The sequence below is a fragment of the Myotis lucifugus genome, unplaced genomic scaffold, assembly GCF_000147115.1.
Source record: "Myotis lucifugus unplaced genomic scaffold, Myoluc2.0 scaffold_68, whole genome shotgun sequence".
Lineage (NCBI taxonomy): Eukaryota > Metazoa > Chordata > Mammalia > Chiroptera > Vespertilionidae > Myotis > Myotis lucifugus.
Window position 1 is genome coordinate 2,583,237 of NW_005871116.1, and position 24,924 is coordinate 2,608,160.

At 39.3% G+C, this 24,924-nt stretch overlaps 1 protein-coding gene across 1 annotated transcript in view; it reads left to right on the forward strand.

Moving 5' to 3' along the window:
- The window catches only part of WDR70 (WD repeat domain 70), a 184,574-nt gene that overhangs the window by 85,875 nt on the left and 73,775 nt on the right, over positions 1–24,924 (forward strand). The window contains exon 10 of the mRNA XM_014457044.1: positions 13,458–13,632. Within this exon, the coding sequence (XP_014312530.1) occupies positions 13,458–13,632 (175 nt within the window). The remainder of the gene's footprint in view (positions 1–13,457; positions 13,633–24,924) is intronic.

Consider the following 24,924-nt stretch of genomic DNA (forward strand, 5'->3'; position numbering starts at 1 on the left):
GTTAAAGACTGGAAACTTTTGCTTTGTTTTTCCTAGGAACTGATACAATTACTCTGTGACTGTGAATTTATATTTTCTTTCTGAAATGCCCCTCACTGAATTCTAGAAGTTCTAACTTTCAGAATATGGAAGCACTCACCTCAGAGGACTAGCCTGTTGCCACACTCCCCATGACTTCATCGCTCTTCACATTAAATTCTCATCATCACACTGGTGATTTTTTTTGCTCTTTGGCTGATTTTTTTTGCTCTCAGTTTTTCTTTGAGAGTCTAAATTGGTCTAGGGCAGATCCTACTTTGGGAAGTAAAAAGAATTAAATTTTCTCCTGGCTCTGTAGCTAATATACCCATGAATTAGGAAAATAACTTAAAAAAAACAACACACTCCAATTACCAACATTCAAAAATAGCACTATTTATTTTTTCTGTTGGTTTGTTAATTCATCTATTTAGTTTTATGCATCTTATATCATTCCAAAAAATAGTTCAAAGAAGCTCAAAATAATAATAGTAACACACATTATAAAAAAGAAAAAAGCATCCAAGACCATGAGAAAGTAAGGGTGAAGGGATAAGGTTAGTTCACAAAAAATTATTAGGAGCTGGTTTTGCTACACAGTGGGTAAAGTTAGGTTGTAGATTTAGTTCGAAACTTGCAAATAACCAGAGCAAAGATGGAGACATGCTCAGTTGAGAGTCCAAGAGTCCTCAAGATGAAAACATAGAGGTTTTCTTTTCAAAAGAGCATAAAAGATAAAAGTTTTCCAGAGGCCTCATACAGATTGGACTGGTTGACGTAGACAGCATCCTTTCAATAAACACAGCAGTAGATTTACAGTAATTGGGTATTTACTGTACACAAGGCACTATGCTAAGTGCTTTATGTATATTTTCATAATCAATTCCTTAAAATAACTGTGAAGTAATTATTTCAGAGGAGGAAACAGGTTCTGAGAGGCTGACTTGTCCACAGTCATGGAAAGAGGGGAGAGAGGGTTTAAACAGGCAAATCTGACTTCATTGTCCTCACCCTTATTTATTTTTCTGGACTCTACTCCTGTTACTGTTTTTTTGTTGCACCCTTCAATGTAAGTCAAGGGCAGAACCAAAACATGTAATTCAAGAAAAATCATTCTCAGAGGGGACCATGCAATGCAGTCTAAATCTACAGCCAGCTCTCTGAAGATCCTACTTGGGCCAGGGGTGAGATTTGGATGACCTACAGCCGTGTTCTTAACCTTCTTGGATCTCTTTGATGTAGGGGAAGTTACAGACGTTTTCTTCAAAAGGTTCACATATGAACTCTCATAGGCAGCGCAAGACCTCCCCACAAAAACAATCCAAGATGTAGAGTCGGGTGGCCATGAGCTCTGATAAGTGTTAGGTGTGCTAAATGGGAAGAAATTCTTTTGCATTAACTGGCTGTTCAATATTAGATGGCTTATCCCCTCTTAAGTCACAGGCCAGCCATAAGCCAGTTCTATCTTCTCAAATTTCACTAGATTCTAAATTCCAGATCTCATGTAAAGGCTGTAGGGCCAGAGAGCATTTGGGGAGTTGCTGAGTTTCAGCCTCTGTTTTCAGCATGGGCTGCCCTGATGTGTGACACTTCTCTGGCATGGTCCCCAGCAGTGCCTTTTCTCAGCCACCCTGCTCCTGATGGCAAAATGCTACTTCGTCCCCCTGCCCTGCTGATCCTAGTAGTTCATAGCCCTTGTGCAATCTTTTAAACTATGTGTGGTGAGTTTTAAAACTTTTCCTGGATTCACCTTATTTATTTCCCTGTTTGAACTTGGTGCATCAGCTGCTGCTGATCTGTCTACATGTTCTCTCTCCTCCCCTCCACACAGAAAACCTATCCCCTCACTGTATTTTTAAAGAGTGTCTAAAAGGCTTATCCAGGGGGAACTGCCTGCTTGTGAACACCGTATGATAGGTCTGGAAGTACAGGGCAGTGAAGGGTGGGGAACAGAAGACAGGTGTTTAATAAATGGGATTCCTCATCCTTGTGTCCTTTTCAAAGTGTTTTCTTATTGATATCTTCATTGGAAGAGAAAAATTATTACTTATTTTATTGAATAGTGAGGACTTCATGTCTGTAACATAATATATTTTATAACAGTGAGATTTTCAAAGTCACTGCTTTTCTCGATTAAAAGATGCAAAATACAAATACTATTCAGCCTTATTTTGCATTAGTTTCATAAATATGGAAATTTTGCAGTATTCTTTCTCAGGAAAAAGTATTACTCAAACCATCAATATGTATGGCATCCAAAATTGTTGTGACCTTACCTGTGTTCATGGGTCCATGTGGTGACTGAAGCTTGAGTAGGTAGTAGGCATGGCAATTGATTATTCCACTTATGTGAATATTGACATTTGTTACTTCACCCTTTTGCGCTTTAGTTTTCCTCTGTAAAGTAGAGATAATAGGATTTTCTTCATAGAGTTGTGAGGATTAAGTGATAGAGTGCTTAGAATAGTGCTATTTTCATTATGAGCACATACATATCAGCTATTATGATTATTAGTTCAAATCTTAGCTTTAATTCAGATTATTAGTTCAGTATTCAGAATTCATTAGCAAACACATCTTGGCAGTCATGATTTCTGGAAATAATCCTGCAAGTACAAGAGCTCGGCTGTGGATGAGTTAGTTAGAGATATGGAAAAGGTTCACTATTTTTAGTATAAACTTCTCAAGTAATGTTGACTTCACTGCTCAACTCTATGACTTGATTAACATTGTTTAACTTTTAGGTCAGGAAAAACCATTCTCTTTCAAGAGAAGAATATTTATCTCATTTTCAAATTCGCACTGAATCACTCTTGGCACATACATTTTATCTTTTAGAATCTGTTTTGCAGATGTGGAGCCCGCTGCTGTAAGACTTGCTGGTTGAGTGAAAGTTTCATATATGCATTGCATTTCAGAGACATTAAAAAAAAAGAATAAAGCTGCAATCTTGGAGAATAATGGCTCCATCTTTCAGTGGCTTGTTGGAAAGCCTGCCTGCACCTGCTAATATCCCGGGAAAAGTTGGTCCAGAAATACTACTGAGCCCTGGCAGCACCCGGGTAAAGGGTGGGTGGAGGCAGATTTCTGTAAGATTCATCATACCCACCTTTTCCTGTGCTGGCTTCCCTAATCTCTCTCCCTTTCCCCCGTATCTCCTCCTTTTCCACCTCCACCCACTGCGCTCTGTCTTGCTCTTGTCAGGAGGTAGTAATTACTTCTTAACATAAATTAAAACAGTCATCTGTAATTATAGACACATTACACCTTTCTCCGCGTTTTAAGGCCAAGTTCACATATGATTTCTTATCTTGATATGTGTTGTAAGAGTAATTCCGTGAGTTACTTGCTTTATGCCCCAGGTGGATTCATGGTGAATTTCCTGCTCCCCATCAAGTATACATAGAAAGGCAGCTGGAGAATTATAGAATCCTCCGGCCTGTTCTCAGTGCCCTCTCCACTGGAGCTGATTTCCATCAATGACCTCTTCCTGTTCACTTTCAGTTGGTCAGGAATAGGCCCTATTAGAAGTACTTGATCTTTCCGATTTCAATTTCATTTTCTATTTTCTCACATTCTCCCTTTATGTTAATAACAGCATCATTCTCCTTTGTCCAGGACCTGTGTCAGTGACACTTTCTCTCTTCTTGGTTCCATACTCTGCAGCCACGGGCCAAGCCCTTTTACTGGAGCACCAGTCCAGGCTGACTTTGGGGCACACCGCATCTTCTATACAATTTCTAGGATTCATCTGCAGAATCTCAACTCTCCCCAAAATAAACACATCTCTGGAATCCTTTCCAGATCTTTCCAGATGAGCTACCTCTTTCTTTTCTCTGGGTGCTGCCTCATGACCTGATGACATTTCCCCCCAGTTTTTCTCCTCCATTAGATTATGTGTTGGAGAACAGGCACCTTTGTATCCCCAAGTATCTACCAAGATAGCTCGCCTATAAAAAGTATTTAATATATACCAGGTATGTGTTGAATTGTGGCCCTGTGGCTTATTGCTTGTATGTTATTTCCACCAACCAAGCTGTGATTTCTGGGGTAGGCAGAGGCCCTGTCCTACTCAATCTTTGTTTCCTCAGAGCCAGGAACAGTGCTCATGATTTTGAAAAGTGTTTTGGAACAAATGCTTTTTTTTAATTGATATTTTTTAGAGAGAGGAAGGGGAGACACACACACACACATACACACTCACACACAAAGAGAGAATTAGAGATAGAGATAGAGATAGAGATAGATAGATAGATAGAGAGAGAGAGAGAAAGAGAGAGAGAGAGAAGGATGTGAGAGATGTGTGAGTGAAATATTGATCGGTTGCTTCCCACAGATGCCCTAACCAGGAATTGGAACTGCAACCTTGGTATGTGCCCTGATTTGTAATCGAGCCTGCCACCTTTTAGTGTATGGGACAATGCTCCAACCAACTGAGCCACACCATCCAGGGCTAGAGCAAATTATTTTGAAGAATATTTTAGGAGAACTCAAGAGTAGAGCAGTACTGAGAGATAGATAGATAATGATATGTATTATAAATATGTATGTATTTAATTATATATATTTAATTATATACATGGGCTATAGGATTTTAATTTTATTAAAAGCCTATTATGTGTGCAAAACAATGCTAGGTATTGAGAGAATAAAAGGAGTCAAAATGGGTATCTGTGGATGGTTTGAATTGGCATTGTAGAAGGTAAGGTGTATGGAGGTCTCTATTCATTCTTTTGAAATACTTGTGAAGCATTTTTGCCATAAGTCTGAGCAGAACCATTCTCAGCATCTCTCTGTGGGCGTTCTCTTAAAACACTCTGGTGCATTTCCCATGAGCTTCATGTAGGTTAAAATAAAAGGGGTTAAAGGGAAAAAAAGGAACCTACTGCCTCAACATATTTGGTTATACATCTGAGTTTTCCCTTCCCTCCCTCCCTCCTTCTCCCCTTTCCCCTTCCTGTACTGAAGGTCACTTATTGAGATACTAGTGGCCCGGTGCACGGATTCGTGCACATTGAAAGGAAATTAATTAGAAGAAATATTTTAATATCGCTATTCGCCCTTTCTCTATAATAGACGTGTCAACCAAATTCACAATCGACAATAACAGATCGAAACACACGCGTGCGATTGGTGCCAGTGAGAGCTTTATATGTATCGCACATGCGCGAGTCAACTTAGCCTCTTATAGATATAGAACAAACTTGCTTCATTAGACCTGCTTTCTGATGCAGCTAAACTTTTTCCAGCCCAGTGAAGCACCCCAACTTCTCCTTCAGGTAATTGTCAGCAACACAGCAGTAAACATCAATGCAAAGCAGATTATTATTGTAGATCACGCAGGGAGAACCAAGGGTAAAATATTTAACTGCAGCCGTGTCTGACGATATTCTGTGCAGTGAGAAAACCTGACGTCATTGTCAAGATCCACCATTTCTTTCTTCTGTTCAGTCGGGTCAAGTTTCTAATCTTTCTAAATCTCTGTTTCCTGGCTAATGAAAAGAAAATAGGATTCTACTGACTCTCCTATCTGCCTACTCCAGGACTTCTGTGAGGATCAAATGAGATGAGGCACGGGAAAACACTTCACAGACATTTGGTTACAGTGTGAAATGTCTGCACCTGGCTATAAAGCAAGTCGTGTTCCTGAGCTGAAGAAACTGCAAGGAGGCTAGTCGCTAGGGAGAGGAGGCCAGGCGGTGCTACGTGACGTCATTACCTGGCGCCCACAGCGACTGTTTCTGGGCTGGGCTGGGCTGGGCTGGGCTGGGAGCTGCATTTTGTGCCATGGGGTCTCGGCAGCATTGGCTGTGATTTGGTGGGCTGTCGCTCTGGGGTGGGGGCGGGGCCTGTGTCCCACTTGGGGGAAGCTGAGTGTTGGTTTGTCAGCGCCAGGTCTGTGGTGAAAATGGCCAGTGTGAGTCATGGCAGCTCCTGCATTGAGCGTCTGCCCCCTGGTGGTCAGTGCACATCATAGCGACTGGTCAGAGAAACACCATATTAGCCTTTTATATATATAGATAAATATGTATATTATCCTATCTAATAATAGACAAACATGGTAATTAACCATACCTCTGCTACGCTTCCCATTGGCTAATCAGCAGGATATGCAAATTAACTGCCAACAAAGATGGCAGCCGGCAGCCACGCAGCTGAAGCGAACATGAGGCTTGCTTGCTCCAGTGATGGAGGAAGCCAAGGTTCCCCGCCTGCCGCGGCCCAGCTCTGAGCTCTGGATGCAACAATGTTGCAATTATTGAAGCTAAACAAACCCCAGATACCTGCTTTCAGCCGGCAGCGGGCTCAGAGCTTAGAGCGCCAGTGATGGCAACAGAGTTTCAATTATAGAAGCTAAACAAACCCCAGATACCTGCTTTCAGCCAGCCACGGCCTCAGAGCTGGAGCCGGCTCTCAGCTCCAGTGACAGCTATAGAAGGTAAATAAATCCTAGAATAAAAAAGAAAAAGAAAAAAAAAAGAGGCTGGGAGCTTCAGTCGCCCGCCAGCCTGAAAACGGCCCTCAGCCCCTCACCCAGACTGGCCAGGCACCCCAGTGGGGACCCCCACCCTGAAGGGGGTGTGACCAGCTGCAAACAGCCATTAGCCCGTCATCCAGGCTGGCCAGGCACCCCAGTGGGGACCCCCACCCTGAAGGGGGTGTGACCAGCTGCAAACAGCCATCAGTCCCTCACCCAGGCTGGCCAGGCACCCCAGTGGGGACCCCCACCCTGAAGTGGGTGTGACCAGCTGCAAACAGCCATCAGCCCCTCACCCAGGCTGGCCAGGCACCCAAGCGGGACCCCCACCCTGATCCGGGACACCCTTCAGAGCAAACCAGCCCGACCCCTCCCGTGCACCAGGCCTCTATCCTATATAGTAAAAGGGTAATATGCAACTGACCCTAACAGCAGAAAGACTGGGAATGACTGGTCACTATGACACACACTGACCACCAGGGGACAGATGCTCAATGCAGGAGCTGCCCTCTGGTGGTCAGTGCGCTCTCACAGTGGGGAGCTCTGCTCAGCCACAAGCCAGGCTGCCGGCTGGCAGTGGTGGTGGGAGCCTCTCCTGCCTCCTCAGCAGCGCTAAGGATGTCTGACTGCAGCTTAGGTCTGCTCCCCGCTGGCAAGTGGACATCCCCCGAGGGCTGCCGGGCTGCCAGAGGGATGTCTGATTGCCATCTTAGGCCCAATCCCCAGGGGAGCAGGCCTAAGCCAGCAAGTGGTCATCCCCCGAGGGGTCCCAGACTGTGAAAGGGCACAGGCCAGGCTGAGGGAGCCCCTACCCCCGAGTGCACAAATTTTTGTGCACCGGGCCTCTAGTATGTTTATAATACACAACTTTTAAGGAGTACAACATCTGACATCTGGTATAGAGGGTTTTTAAAAATATATATATTTTTATTGATTTCAGAGAGGAAGGGAGAGGGAGAGAGATAGACACGTCAGTAATGAAAGAGAATCATTGATTCGCTGCCTCCTGCACACCCCCTACTGGGGATCCAGCCTGCAACCCGGGCATTTACCCTTACCAGGAATTGAACTGTGACCTCCTGGTTTGTAGGTTGATGCTCAACCACTGAGCCATACCAGCTTGGCTAGAGGTGTTTTTTTATTTAAATTTTTTATTTTTAAAAATTCTTTATTGTTTAAAGTATTACATATGAATCCTTTTCCCCCCATTGACCTCTACACGCTCATTACCACTCCCCCAGCACATGCCCACACCCTCCCTACTGACTGTGTCCATGGATTATGCTTATACGCATGCATACAAGTCCTTTGGTCGATCTCTCACATCCCCCGCACCTGGAAAAAATCCCCCTTGCACCCATTGCCTTCTCCCTGAGGTTGGATGGTCTGTTCGATGCTTCTGTGTCTCTGGATCTATTTTAATTCATCAGTTTATGTTGTTTATTATATTCCATATCTGAGTGAGATCATGTGATATTTATCTTCCTCTGATTGGCTTATTTCGCTTAGCATAATGCTCTCCAGTTCCATCCATGCTGCTGTAAATGGTAAGAATTCCTTCTTTTTTATAGCACCGTAGTATTCCATTGTGTAGATGTACCATAGTTTTCTAATCCACTCATCTGCTGATGGGCATTTAGGCTGTTTCCAAATCTTAGCTATTGTAAATTGTGCTGCTATGAACATAGGGGAGCATATACCCTTTCTGATTGGTGTTTCTGGTTTCTTGGGATATATTCCTAGACGTGGTATTACTGGGTCAAATGGGAACTCCATTTTTAAATTTTTGAGAAAAGGCTATACTGTCGTTTGATTTGTTGATGATAGCCATTCTGACAGGTGTGAGATGGTACCTCATTGTCGTTTTGAATTGCGTCTCTCGGACGATTAGTGACTTCCAGCACGTTTTCACATGTCTCTTTTGGCTTTCTGAATGTCCTCTTTTGAAAAGTGTCTATTTAGGTCCTTTGCCCATTTTTTGATTGGGTTGTTTGTCTTTCTTTTGTTAAGTTGTATGAGTTCCCTGTAAATGTTGGAGATTAAACCCTTATCGGAGATAACATTGGCAAATATGTTCTCCCAAGCAGTGGGCTTTCTTGTTGTTTTGTTGATGGTTTCTTTTGCTGTGCAGAAGCTTTTTATTTGATGTAGTCCCATTTGTTTATTTTCTCCTTAGTGTCCATTGTCCTGGGCTAGAGTTTTAATTGAATGTTGGTAGGAACCTGTTGAGTCTTCACCTGTAGTTGTCCAGGAGGTCACTTGGACTAGCACTCTATGTCATTCAGGACTCTTCACTTCTTAATCTATACACCAGGCCCCGATCTCGTGTCTTGTGTGACTTAATGAAATAAAAGTTTTAAAAAGTGTTTTGTAAAGAGCTTTATGTTATTTGGTTTATAAGAGCACGGAGTAATTTTTGTCTAATAAGAATATTGGTATATATTTTAAATTGGGAATTTTTTCTAATTTCATTTAATGGACTTCTTCATCTGAGGTTTCCTAAAGTGGGTGGTCCTCAGAAATGTTTAATTACTGATGGTCGTTCTAGGAATTTAATGAGACTTTCGGCTATAGAGATTCCAGCTGAAACTAGAAGAGACTGGGGGCAGTTAAAGGATGTTTAGTATATTTAGAGTTGCACAACCATCTAATTTACAACATTTCTATCACCCCAAAAGGAAACCATCTTCAGTCATTTCCCATGCTTACCCCCCATCCTAGGCAACCACTAATCTGCTTTCTGTCTTTATATTTGCCTCATATGGACATTTCAGATAAATGGGATCATATAATATGTGGCCTTTTGTGTCTAGCTTCTTTAACTTAGCAGAATGTGGTTTGAGGTTCATCCATGTGACAGTGGGTAGTGGGTTGAATGGCAGCTCCCCAAAAGATATTTCCATATCAAATTCCTGGAACCTGTGAACGGTTCCCTGCTTGGGAACGATCTTGGCAGAGAGATCTTATCCAGGTGGGCCCTAAACACAGTGCCAGTATTCTTAGAGGAGATGGAACAGGAGAAGACACACAGCGAAGGCCACGTAAAGATCGAGGCAGAGCTTGCAGTGACGTGATGAGAAGCCAAGGAAGCCAAGCACTGCTGACAGGCACCAGAAGCTGGAAGAGGCAGGAGGGTTGTCCCCTAGAGCCTGGAAGTGTGAAAGAATAAATTTCTGTTGTTTGAGGCCACCCAGTTTGTAGTTATTTGTTATGGCAGCCTCAGTTACATGTGTGTGTATTACTTTTTTTATTGCCAGTTTCCCATTGTATGGCAGCTTGGTATTTTGTTTATCCATCCATCACTTAATGTACATTGGGGCTACTATGTACAATGCATCTCTGAACCTCATGTTAAAGTCGTTGCATGGGGATGTGTTTTCAGTTCTCTTGGGTGGATACCTAGGAGTGGAATTGCTAAGTCATGTAGTGAATCTGCATTACAAAACTGCCAAACTGTTTTCCAAAGCGGTTCTACCATTTTACATTCCTACCAATAATGTATGAGGGTTCCAGTCTCTTCCTCACCAACACTTACTATTGTCTTTTTATTATACTAGTAGCTATCCAGTGGGTATAAAGTGTTATTACATTGTAATTTTGATTTGCATTTATTTTCTTAATAATAGGTAATGTCAAATATCTTTTCATGAGCTTAATGGGCATTTGTATACATTCTTTAGTGAAACTTGTATTTAAATCTTTTGCCCATTTAAAAAATTGCATCACTTAGCTTTTTATTAAATTATGCAAGTTCTTTAGATATTCTAGATAACCATTCCATTATCATTATATGATTTATAAATATTTCCTCCAAGTCTATGTCTTGTCTTTAAACTTTCTTAATTGTATCTTTTGAAGCAGATAAATTTTTAATTTTGACAATATCCAACTTATCTTTTTTTTTTAATCATTTGTGCTTCTGATGCTGTCTCTAAGAAAGCATTTCCTAATCCAAGGTCATGTTTTAAGAGTTTTACCTCTATATCTATGGTCCATTTTAAGTTAATATTTGTATGATGTGAAGTAAAGACCACATTCACCTTTTTTGCATATGGATATCTAGTTGTATTGGCCACATTTTTTGAAACACACACACACACACACACACACACACACACACACGCGCGCGCGCGCATTCTTTTTCCATTGAATTGTTTTGGTATCTGTTGAAAATCAGTTGACCATAATGTAAGAGCACAACTGGTATTTATTGTAGCATTCATTCCCTACTCTGATGCTAGATTTCAGAGGGCCTAATTTTCGTAATTGTAAGTTTATAGCATTAGTACCAAATCTGTTTCTTTTAAGTGCGAATGTATTCTTATTGCAATTACTCAGTGGGTGCATGACAATTATGTATGTTTATAAAGATTATTGTGGGTTTATATCGAAGCTAGATTATTTCCCCCATTTTTGTGGAACCTTAATACCTTAGTATTTGGGCATTTTTGAAAAGAAGTTCGTCTTGTTGGATTTGTTCTGCCAAGAGAGCCAGCCAGTTTCAGACTGTTCCACCGCTCACGCTGCTTGTGTAGTCTTTCGAGGAAAAATTAAACCAAGATCTCTTAAGTGATTTCCATGCAAAATTAATGCTTCCCTTCACTTCTGCCAAATGCTGTGATGCATTTATGCAGCAGATGCCAGAAAGTTTAGAACTTGTATTTGGAAAGAATTCAGAATTTTAAGACAGAAAGCATTTGTGCCTGGGGCAATATAACGACCCACCTGTGTTTTTTTCTTGTCTTCTGGGTGTTTTCATTGTGTTTCCAGAAAGGCCCAGGCAGATACTTCTTCTATTTTCAAATCTTTTTTATAAAACAGTTTTAATTTTACAAGACCAGATCTCCCTTCAAGTTTCAAAATATGTGTTCTTTAACATAAAATGTTTTGACAGATACCTACTGGCTTTGTACTTTAGCATCCATTTTTGAAGACAGAGACTCAGAGAATCAGAGCCATAAAATATAGTGTAATTAGTCACCATCAGATTCTGCCTAAATTTATATTTCGTACATTTATATGCCACATTAGCTGCTTTCTTTTCTTCTGTTATTTGATAACCAGCTCAACCTGTTACTATACAATTGAAATAAATAGTACATACTTAGTGTTGGGTTTATTAGCTTTAATATCTTATTTATGGTCTGAGAGGAAGAGCAGAAAGGAGCTAGTATTTATTGAGTGCCTACTGTGTTCCAAGTGCTGTCCTGGACACGTTTACATCCCTAATCTCATTTAATCCTCATAACTCCTCATTGTGGCAGTGTTATTCCAGTTTTAGAGATGAAGAACATTAAACAAGCATGATAATGACAATGATATTTGTGTGTGGTCTTTCATATCATAATTCTAAAGTATCAGCTGACTTTTGGAGATGTTCAGTTATAAAAAAGGAGAAACCATAATAATTTATCCTCCCGGTTGCAGAGCTGACTGTAGAAAGAAAAGGCACACAAGTTATTTCTCAATGTTTTGTGCATATTAACTGTGGGAGGCATAGTGACCTGAGATAGGAGACAAGTAAGCAATACAGAATATGTTCAGCAAGGGTAAGGTTTGAATGTTCAGATACAAATGTTACAAAACAATGGATATTTACATGCAGAAAAAGTACCACATATAAAACAGCCCAAGTGCCCATCAGTAGATGAGTGGGTAAAAAAACTGCGGTACATTTACAAAGTGGAATACTATGTGGCTGTAAAAAAGAAGGAGCTCTTACCCTTTGTGTCAGCATGGATGGACCTGGAGATTATTATGCTATAAGCAAAACAAGCTGGTGGAGAAATACAGCTATCACATGATCTCACTCATATGTGGAATCTAATGAATAAAATAAACTGACGAGCAAAATAGGTCCAGAGGCATATATGCATGGAACAGACTGACAAATCTCAGTGGGAAGTGGGGAGGGGACAGGAAGAGATTAACCAAAGAACTTATATACATGTATGCATAACCCCTGGACACAGACAATAGTGTGGGGAAGGCTTGGGGTAGGGTGTATGTATGTAAATTTGTTCATAAAATTCTTTTCTTATCCTTTTAATGTTGTTAAGCTCTATAGTGATATCCTCTCTTTCATTCAATATTTGATATTGTCTACATTGCTGTTTTTTTTCCATCAATTTTGCTAGCGATTTGTTAATTTTATTGAACTTCTCAGAGAGCCAGCTTTTGGCTTCTCCACTGTTTTTCTGTTTTCTATTTTATTCCTTTGTACTCTCATTTTTATTATATCCTTCCTTCTGCTTGCTTTGGATTTAATTTTCTCTATTTTTAGTTTCTTAAGGTTGAATGGTAGGTCATTGATTTGAGGTATTTTTTTCTAATATGTACAGTTAATGCTGTATTTCTCTCTGTGTCCTGTAGTAACTGAATACCATGAATTTTGATATACTATATTTTAAAATCTGTTGTATTCTGTTCCCACCCTAGCTCTAGACTGCTGTTGCTTGTTACTTAGTGAAAACTCAGGGGCTGACAGCTTTGTTTTTACTCCTCCCCAAGAGGCATGAGGTCTTTGCCTGGGACGTAGAGCAGGCCATCATTCTTTTTTAATGACCTGTTTTTTCAGTGTGCTTTCTAGTGTATGTTATAAAATGGTGCATTAACACATATAAGTAATTCAGAAAGTAATGTGTGTATATAGGTGGTATAGTTTTACTGATCAGAATGTATCAATCAGAACCGTGTGGAGGCCACTGCCTTAGAGGGTCAGAACGAATCTAATAGATGTGAAGTAGAATTTGCCATTTGCTCTTTGATTTGACAACAACATGGTTCACCTTATTTCAGAGAGTAACCTCATTTATAACTGGAGAATGTTTCACAGAGCACATTTCATTTAAAAATATTTATTACATTTATATGCTTAAAAGTTGAAGCAGTCTATATGGGCGTTTTGTATTTTGAACTCCTTTCTTTTTGGTACATGACAGTCTCCTTATTTTTTTTTTAGGACTGTGAGGACATGGGAAGTTGAAAATCCAAAGAAACAAAAAAGTGTGTTTAAACCACGGACGATGCAGGGTAAAAAAGTAATTCCCACCACGTGCACATACAGTAGAGATGGAAACCTCATAGCAGCTGCCTGCCAGAACGGAAGCATACAGATCTGGGACCGGAATCTGACGGTGAGTCAAGGACATTTAAGTCCGTTTTTCTTAGAAGAAAACCACCTTATATATAAGATAAATGTTAAAATGTTATGAAGATCAATTTCCTGAGTTTAGCCCTAATTTAAACTTCAGTGTTAGTTGATAAAATATTAGAACTTTTGCAGTAAACAGCATTTCAGCAAATATACCAGCTTAGTATTTTCTAATGTGTATTAGATTTTGTTTTTAAAATAAATTAGGTTGTTTGGTATAAAAATTAAGAAGCACAGTGCAGTTTATTATACAGCATTTCAATGTACATGATTTTGAAAATGAAGGATTTGATGGTAATATAAAGCAAGGCTAAGCAGAGAGCTAGAAAATACCCTTTAAAAGATTTAAGAAAATTGTGAAATGTCCAAGATGATACAGCCATTGTTTTGCAGTTATTTCTGTAGTAATTTAAAAAATATTTTGTCTTAACCTTCCATGATATTCCATTTGAATAGGTTTTAGATTTTTCCTTTACAGTTTAGGTCATTATTAGAATAAATACAGTTTGAATTGGAGAGGATTATAGAATTCTATAATCATAGAAATAATGAATATAAAAGACTTCGACTAATTTTGTGAATTACCAATAAGCTTTAAAAAGGGCTTTGTATGCCTGGCTGGTGTGGCTCAGTGGTTGAGGGTCGACCTATGAACCAGGAGGTCACGGTTCGATTCTTGGTCAGGGCACAGGCCTGAGTTGTGGGCTCGATCCCCAGTAGGGGTTGGGCAGGAAGCAGCTGATCCATGATTCTCTCTCATTGATGTTTTTATTTCTCTCTCCCTCTCCCTCTCCCTTCTTCTCTGAAATCAATAAAAATATATTTAAAAAAGGAGGGGTGTTTGTATATGTGGTAAAATCAGAACTTTTGATAAGTAGAATGATTCTACGTTACTAATGTTAAAATGAAAATCTAGACTAATGTTATAGTACAATTTGGTTATCTTTTTTTTTTTTCCAACAATGATTAGTTTTATTTTATTTTTTATTTTAAAAACTTTATTGTTCAAAGTATTACATATACCCCTCTCTATCCACCACTGACTCCTAGCCCGCCCCCCGCACCAGGCCTTTACCACTTTCTTGTCTGTGTCCATGGGTTCTGGTCTACTTATTAATTCAGTAAATTTTTATTAAGTACCTACTATATGGCAGGCATTATTCTAGGCACTAGAAATATTGCAGATTAGCCAAAATTCCTGGCCCTTGCTGTGTAGCACAGTTGGTTAAAGCATTGTCCAAATCAGTGTATCTCTCTTTCTCAAAACCAATCAATTAAAAAATTAAAAAAATAATTCCTGCCCTCGTGGGATTTACATTCTAGTTCTTTTTAAAAATTATGAAAATAATGTCTTTCAAATAAAACATTTACATTTTGAAAGGGGTCCCAGGAAAGTAGTCGTCTTTTCAGGCACAAGAGTTAAAGTTAGTTTTCTAGGAATAAGGTAAAAAGTAATGGCAGTGAAAAAAGAACCCATGTTTATAATGCCAGAAATAGCTTTGGCATTTTCTGTTTGTCAGATCTCTTTATTTCTGTTTTCATCTTCACTATAAACCCTGTAAAGCTTCATAACAGCACAGAGATTTTAAAAATCCTTTGAATTGTAAACTGAGTTTTAGCCAAGCAGTAAATTTTTAAGTAACTGGCTTTCATTGTCTCTGGGAGCTGTTGATTTAAACATAGAAATTCTAAACCGTGAAGTTTTCTTGGGTAGCTTTAATAGTGTCTGTTTAACATGGTTCATATATATTAATGTGTGTGTCTTTCTCTTAGAACCTTTATATTTTTTTAAAGATTGGCCTTGCATATCTCTTGAGGTAATGAGTATTCTCTGTTTCCAGTTTTGTAGAAAATAAAGCAGTTTGAATGCTAGTCTCCTCCCACCTCCCCCATCTTTTCTAGCCATTCTGCTAATCATAGTCCTTGATTCTATTTTGCTAGAATTTAATAGTACATGAATGTAGAGCTTATTATACCACATCCCATTCATGATATTTATTTATATTTTTACATTTGCATGTAAGTGTGGGGCAGGGGAAGCTGGGGCCAGAGCTGGGCATCACATCAGGAGAGAAGCTCCTGGGCAGGTTTCCGCTGGTGAGTCAGAGCATATGATGGAGAGAGAATGCAGGAAAGAAGTCCCCAGTAGTAACTTACACCCACTGCGCCTGAATCTTTAAGTGTCTCCAGTCACCGACAGGTCACCAACTGATCCACCCAACCAGGGCAAAATTGACAATTTAACCCATGTTAACATTTGCTTGATTTATGGCCTTGTTTACCTTACGCTTTATTAATAGGGATTAAGAGGTTTTATTTGTTTTTACATAGAGAGAGGATTGCAATGCGTTTAATTTAATTGAATATAGCATGGACAACCTTGTAAGTAAATATGTATACCTCTAATTTGCTTTTTTCAAAATTTTTTATTTGAATTGAATCATAATTTTATACATGTGAAATGTATACTTTTCAAAAAATCCGTTACTATTATTTTATTATTAATTGCCTCCCCTTTGTAATCTCATCATCCTATCTCTACCCCAAATGCTTGTAAATTACTTGGTATGTACCCCTCTGTACTTTTCTCCATCCTATATAATCAGAGAGGAATATGCCAATTAGCTGTTATGCCCTGAGGCATAACAACCAAGGGCATCACGACCAGATCACGGATCAGCAGGAGGGTGGGCCAGCGAGGTACAAGTGGGATGCGGAGAGCTACAGGAGGGGGCAGGGCAGCAAGCTATGAGGTGGGGAAAGGGGCGGGGGGGGGTGGAGCTACAGGAGGGCGGGGCAGCGGGCAGCGACCTACTGGTGTACAGATTCATGCGCAGGGCTACTAGTATCTCTATAACTGTATATATTTATATATCTAGCTATCTATGTAGGTCAGGAAAATTTCACCTACCACCTCACTGAGAATGAGTCAAAAATGTGTTCTTTCCTTTCTTTCTCCAAACACTGATCACTTAATAATTCACAGCCTTTACCCAATAGTTGTTCAAGTTAAAGCAGTCAAATACTGCATATAGGGGGGAGAGAAGCATATTATAGGGGAAGTATGACTTTAAAAAAAATTCTCACCTGAGGATATGTTCATTGATTTTTAGAGAGAAAGAAAGGGGGAGGGAGGAAAAGAGAGAGAGAGAGAGAGAGAGAGAGAGAGAGAGAGAGAGAGAGGTGAGAGAGAAACATTGATCAATTGCTTCCCATATGTGACCCGACTGGAGGTCAAACCTACAACCCAGGTATATGCCCTGACTGGGAATCAAACCCACAACCTTTTAGTGTACTGGACAGTGCTCCAACCAACAGAACCACCTGACCAGGGCGAAATTGACATTTAAAAAAACAATTTTAAAAAAGCAAGTGATTTAGAAAATGATTCTAGTATCATCCTTTGGGAAAAATTGTGTATCTCTATAAAAGATAGAAACAGCAATGTTGAAAATTCAAATAGAGATTTTTGTCTTTGCGTTGGCTTTAATACTGGGAGTCTAGAAGACTGTCTATGACAGCTGAAAGTCTGCTGTCTAGTTCTCTAGCACAATGAGACCCGAGACATGGAACTTTCTGTCGATCAGTTCTGAGTTTCTTAAGCTCTATGCACTGCATTTTCTTTATTCATGAAATGAGGGCACGATCCCCACCTTTTCAGGTTATTTTGAGGTTTATATTAGGCAATGTATTTAAAGAACCCAGAATAAGACTTGTTGCACCAAACAGGTTCTTAGTAACTATTGGTCTTCTTCCTCCTCGTTCTTCTTAGCTCCCAGGTGTTTTACAGTTTTTGTGGAATGATGACCAGTCGCTAGAAGTTGCTCTACATCCTCACCAAGGCTTATTTATCTTTTATATGATAGCCATCCTAACAGGGTGTCAGGGTTATCTCATTGTGGTTTTATAAGTGTTCTTAAAACTTAAAGTTTTATAAGTACTCTTAAAACATTTTATCACTTTTTAAAATTTTTATTGATTTTAGAGAAAAGGAAGGAGGGAGGGAGAGAGAGAGAAGAAGAAGGAAAGAGAAGAGAAGAGAGAGACAGAGAGGAAGAGAAAGAGAGACAGAGAGAAACATCAGTTTGTTGTTCCACTTATTTATGCATTCATTGGTTGATTCTTGAGTGTGCCCTGACCAGGGATTGAACCTAAAACCTGGAGTATCAGGACGGTGCTCTAAACATCTAAACTGAGCTAATGGCCAGGGTTAAAAAATGTTACCTTGTAAGTAAAATAGAAGAATTTCCCCTAAATGTGGTAGGAATAGAAAACATACATGTATACTCATGGATGTATGTTGATATTTAGAGAAAAAATGGAAATCAGTCATGAACCAAAAATCTCTCATTTAAAATATATGAATAAAAGCTTCTGTTATGGAGTCAAATGAATAAACATTATAAGTAAGCAATTAATATAATGTTATATTTTCCATTATGTTGAATAAATAGACCAGAGGGCCTATGTAGATTAAATAGAGAATGATGTAATTTTTGTCACTATTTGGTGACTTGAATTTAGCCAAAAAATTAAAGTGAAAGTAATTATGAACTATTTTTTAAAGGCCAGACATTTCTACCTGCATTGTGTGCAGTCATGATTACAGAGAGTCATTTTGTAACTCTGTTTTCAATTTCATTATACATGTATCCAAAGCATAGCTCATAATTTCCTCTGAAAACCAGATCCCAAGCTTTGCCCTCTTAATGGCCTCCAAAGAAAGTTAATTTTGGCTTTTTTCTGATTATAAAAGTAATCCATAGTTATGTGTAAAAATTTTTACCCAAAATAGAAAAGCATCTGAAGAAAATGAGTCTCTTATAATTACACCATCCAGAGGTGAGCATTTCTAGATTCCTTTCTGTACTCACATAAGGTGTGTGTGTCCTACAAGTGTGTTTGTTTTCGTGCTAATAATTAGCACTCCTCTTCCCTACCTGGAATCTAATGAGGAAATAAGACTAATCACTAAAGCAGGACAGATGAAGGCCAGAGTCCCCCTTTGTTACTGATGGTCGAGGAAGATGAAAGCCAGATGTGCCTGCTGACTAACTCCTGGAATTGGACAGACTTGCCCCCTCACCCCCACCCCAGTCTCATCAACACTGAACCTGACCAGGCTTTCCCCAGGAAGACTCATGGCATGGAGAAGCAGAGTTACTCCCTAAGGGCAGTTTGCACTCAAGAAAGAAAAGGGAAGCCCTGGCCGTGTAGCTCAGTTGATTGAGTGTTGTCCATGCACAGAGAGGTAACAGGTTTGATTCCTATCATGGTACATGCCCAGGTTGTGGGTTTGATCCCCAGTAGGGGGTATACAGGAGGCAGTTGATTGATGTTTCTCTCTCTCATCCATGCTTTTCTTTCTCCACTCTCTTCCTCTTCTCTAAAAAATCAATAAAAACATATTTAAAAAATGGGAAAAAAGAAAGAAAAGGGAAGAGCTGAGACAAGCATTCTCCCCACATTCACAGGTCAGATTAAGAAGCCTTCCTTCATAGGAAAGCGTGAATGGGAAAAGGTTGGGCAGAGGATATCAGATCAAATAGTACCTCGGAGTCTATGGAAAAGAGTTTGAAGACTCTTCTGAGGGTAATAGGGCCATTGGGTTTTACAAGAAGAATGACATCATCATCCAAGTTATATTTTAAAAAGATTCACACTGGCCCGGCCAGCGTGGTTTAGTGGTTGAGCAATGACCTATGAACCAGGAGGTCACGGTTCCATTCCCAGTCAGGGCACATGCCTGGGTTGTGGCCTTGATCCTGAGTGTGGGGTGTGCAGGAGTCAGCCGATCCATGATTCTCTCTCATCATTGGTGTTTCTATCTATCTCTCTCCCTCTCTGAAATCAATAAAAATATATTAAAAAAAAAAAAGAATCACATTGGCTGTTCTGCATGGGGACAAAGGCAGAAGCAAGGTAATGGTTGGGGGCTGGTGGTTATGGACGTCCAGATCATTTCCTGGGCAAGAGTGCCTGTGGTGGAGGTGATGTTTGGCCTCTTTAGGGTTTTTAAAGCGACAATTGACAAATGGGTAAAATTTAATAAAGGTAATTTTCCCACAGTATTTAAAATTATGCCTTTTAAAAGTCTTGTACACTGGTATAATATAGATAATTTAATTTAGAAAATGATTCCATATAACCCATTTGATTATTACCTTTCATGATGCCTGGTTTTTCTTAGGGTGAGTAGGCTATGTGAGAGTAGAGAATTTAGATTGCATGAAAGCCTGCTTCAATATTGTGTTATTTTAGCAAATTTTGAATAGCTAATTTTACTTTTATTGTTATCTTGTATTCATTGACAATATGGTATGAATGCTCCCCAATTATTTTTTAAAAAGACTGTTGGGGTTTTCTTAGCACAAGTCAAGTCCCGTGCAGTGTGTAGAAGGACTGCTGCGTCTTCTAAAAGGGCCAGGCTCTGGGCGCGCTGCAGAGTCTAGAAGCCTATATAAGGGATGCCTCTCTCTGGGAGAGACTTCCTGAGCCGTGCTCCTCAGCTCAGGACAGCCGAGATTTATTCTGTAAGCTGACGAGGCCAAACATTACTGTCCTAACCATTATAAACAACATAGTAAATGTTAAATGTTCACTCCTCGAGTCACTAGTAGGACTTTTATATACAGAAAGTAAAGTCTGAGCCAAAAATGTGAAACAGTTCTCTGGTCTGCGTGCATTCTCTTACCCGACTCTGATTCACTGCACACGGACGTGACGCAACCAGCAGTGACTGAGCTCCCAGGCCCTGGGTGCTTCGGGAATCCACCTGGCCTTTTCTTTCTCCTTCCTTCTTCTGCTAATTACTCAAGCTCTAATGATTGTCCACATTTCTTACAATGTCTCAGAAACTTTCATTTTTGTATGTGAGACCGAAATGGAAAACATTTCAAGATTCTGTTAAACCTCAGTAATTCAGACTATTTTAAATATTTACCCATTTTGTGACTTATCAGAGTTTTGGGGGCTTTCAACTCTATTCTACAAAGTAATGCAAGGATCAGATCTTAATTCAGAAGTATTTTTGAAGTCTTTGCCCAAATTTGCTTATAGTTAATTATATAAAGAATTACTCTCACTCGAAGCTATCTGATAAAGAATTTTACAGTAGCCCCCCCTTATCTGCAGGAGACACGTTTTCAAGACCCCAGTCCAAGCCTGAAACCAGATAGTACTGAACCCTATATAAACATATACAATGTTTTTTCCTATATGTACATACCTATGATAAGGTTTAATTGATTAATTAGGCACGGTAAGAGATTAACAACAATAACTAATAATAAAATAGAACAATGATAACACTATGCTGTAATAAAAGCTATGTGAATGTGATCACTCTCTCAAATATCTTATTGTACTATACTCAGCTTTCTTCTTATGATGATCTGGATGATAACAGTGCCTGTGTGAAGAGATGAAGTGAGGTGAGGACGTAGGCATTGTGACGTAGCGTTAGGTTACCATTGACCTTCTGGCGCTACGGCTGAGTGACTCATGGGTGGGTGGTGTATGCATTGTGGCTATGCCGGACAGAAGGGTGGTTTATGTCCAGGTACGAGGGAGTGGACAGCATGAGAATTCATCACACCACTCATAGGTGCAAGAGTTAGAACTTATGAATTGTTTATTTCTGAGATTTTCTATTTAATAATTTGTATCACAGTTAATTGTAGATAATTGAAACCTTGGCAAGCAAAACTGCAGATAAGGGGAACTACTGTACCTTTTGCAGGAAAAATGTGACCCTCATGGATAGAAAACACTGATGCGCATGGGACAGGTGGTGATGGGCCCGTACTTGTGTACATCATGGGATAACCCTGGTTTATTCTAAAAGACAGATTCTTATACTCTCTCAACCTGAAAATATGACAGAGAAAGGGCTGATTTGTCTTAGAAAATTGTATTTTTTTTTTTACCCATAGTCTATTACAGTTTACATTGTGGCCGACTGCACACATATCTGTACACCCCAGCATACACACCCAAAACTGAAATAGACATTTACTGTAACAGCTTCTAATCTTACAATTCATTCTTATCTATTTTTTCATTCATTTTTGTTTCTAAGAAGGTACTGATCATAATCTATTAAATTAATTTTATTACCCACTAATGAGTTAGAATCCAGAGCTTATACAGTACTTTTAAAGCATGTCTCAAATATCATTGGATCTTCACAACAACCTTGTGAAGTAGGAATGGCTAATATCAATTCCTTCAAAACATAGTTAAAGCCTATACTTAAAACAGAGGAGTTTTGAGTGACGATGAAAAATAAATGGTTTGGGCATCAAGTGACCAGAGGTCCCCATGAACAGTGGGCACCTGAATGGTGAGGGAGAGGAAAGGAGCTGCAGATTGAGAACAGGAGGCGGATGGACGCAGAAGATGCTTTGCCTGCCTTGGGATTTTTGGCTGAGCCCTTAAAGATACCTGGTATGCCACCAGAAGTCACCTCAGCCTAGAAGGTACTAGGTTATTAGTCTCTTGAAAAGCTACCAAAATTAGTTTGCTGGGCTCTACCTATGCGAGTGCTATCGTTCACCCCCTGCAGTCTCAGCCATACTAATCCAGTCCAGTTTCTCTAGTTAAGCCTGTTTCCCAAACTTCATCTGTTTGCATACTACTCTCCTAATTCCTATCTATAGACCACCTTGGTGTTTACTTAATTTAAAAAATGTATTTATTTAAAAATTATAAATACCATTGAAAATTGATGTAAATGCACATAACATGCTACTAACCACTTTAAAACATACAATCCAGTGGTTTTAAATGTATTCACAACGTTATGCAACTACCAGCTCTCTCTGGTTTCAAAACGTTTTATCACCTCATAAGAACATGCAGTGCCTATCAAGTAATCCCCCCCAGACCCCCCTTCCCTAAGGAAACATTATAACACTACTATAAATAAGAAGCCAAAGTTGCTGTAAATAGAGCATAGCAGTTTTTCAAGTTCTGTTAAAAGTAAAACAATTATATATACTGGCTAGCTGTCTGCCAAGGCTCCGTGCCTGAAATCTTTCTGTGTTAAAGAGATATTGGCAGGTGTTATGGAGGTATTAAAGACAAATTAGTGCCAAATTAAGACTTTCTGCTTGGTATAATCAGAAGAATTGAAGGAGAATTTTAAAAACATAAATCTTTTGCTATGAGTTTACTGCTACTTAATGCTGTTCCCTTTAGCCACCTAAAATTTGTCTGCAATAGCTGAATTCACCTTCCCCTCCTCTCATTCCTCTTCTCGTTAAAGGGACTGTACATTACCCCATAGTTTTCTATTACTGAGCCCCTGGAATTCAGCGTGTTCTACTAAGTATGGTGAGTGTAATCTTCATTATTATCCTGATAGTATTAAATCGGGTATTTACCAAATAGTGATCTAGATGCTTGGAGAGTTTTAAGGAAAGGATAGATACTACTCTAAAAAAATACAAATCTTGTTGTGAAAATTAATTTATGCACAGTTAACACAGAAAATAAAACAGATAATAGTCAGTAGATAAGTGGGTGGTGGTCTAAAAGTTCACTGGCTTAAATTATTTGGAGCTTGAATATTTTTCCCTGTAACTAAGATTTAATATGAGTTATTATTGTGAATATTCTGTATTAGCCCAGTGTGGCTCATCTTTCTGTGCTGTTCTTTGTATTCCCCAGAGGTGGCTCTGGTGTGATAATAAGAGTACTTTGCCTCCCAGATTTTATTTTCCTCCTCTGAATAATGAGCTTCATCTCCAGCTGCTTATAAGGATGAAATAAGATAACCTTTGTGAAAGTGCATTCATTCTTTTACTCAGTCCTTTACATTCATAGTCCTTTTCAATATATTAAAGAACTGCATCCAGACCATTTGCCCACATAAACCCAGTGGCATTGTTCTGATGTGTCCTGTAGAATGTGACCAGACATTTCACCTCCTCTCATTGCTACCTACCTCCACATTAGTAATGGTATGGTGGCAGTGATAGTAGTGAGAATAATAATAATAATAATAATAATAATAATTAGAATAGGAGCTAACATTGCTTGCCTATTATATACCAGGAATTTTTCTAAATGCTTCCAATGTATTTGCTTGTGATACAGCTCTAAGGCTAATATTCCTATCTCCATCTGAAGGTTACGTTAACTGAGATTGAGTTATTTACCTAAGGACACACGTAAGGAGTGGGTAGACCTGGGATTTGACTCCGGGGAGTCTGGCTCCAGCGTCTGTTCCTTAACCACATCTTTTGGGCCTCTCAGGGAGTGGACTCCCATTCTTCCTCTCCAGCTGAAGGACCATCAGCAAGGAAGAGACGGGGGTGGAGGGAGGCTCATTCTCCTCTAAAGGTTTGAAAAGCCAGGAATCGCATATGCTCCAGGGCAAACATGTCCAATAGAGGACCTGGTTCACACTGAAAAGACCCAACTTCCGGCTGTCTGTCCAGACAGGGCCTGCAGAGTTGGGTGTGTGGGGGGAGTGGAGCTAGGAGAGAAGGAAGGGGTATGGGACATAGTGCAAAGGGAGTTTCTAGGCCCTTCTATCACATTAACAAGGATCAAACTGCAATATAGGTTGAGGAAGACAAGAAATCAGTTCAGACTCCACTGACTTCCGAGTCATTCCCTCAGCTGTACTCCCAAGTGCTGTCACCCAAATTGGCTGCATTAGAATTACTTCCAATTTGTATTTCTGGTTTTCTTCATGAAAATAGTGTGTCGAGTCCACATAAATTGAAGAAATAATTCATTTTGCATTATATTTATGCCTTATATGTTTTATTACTGAGAGAATCAAGAAATGGCATAAAATTAAAACATTTTGCTAAGTTTAAATGTCCATAACTTAAATGAAATTCCTTGTCATTGACCAGATCTAGTAGCCAGATGACATCTTGCTGTTTTATTTTTAAACCTAGAAAGAGTTGCCTGTAAACCATTTAGTAGCAGAGCAAACTTTCCAAATGCTGTGAGTTAAAACATATGGAGATGCTAAAGATACTTGCCTGGGGCTTGAATGTTTTCCCACACATAAAATGTGTATCTCAAAGAGGGAAAGATATTTTAGACATTTCACTGAAATATTAGTTTGAAACCCTAGCAAAACACATGATAACTTCTTATTTATTTGTTTTTAAATTCTTTATTGTTGAAAGTATTACATATGTCCCCTTTTTCCCTCATTGTCCTCTTGTATGCATATAAGCATAAACAATGGACACAGATAACTTCTTATTTTTATATTGATAAATTGAGTACTTTTGTTAGATATGATAAG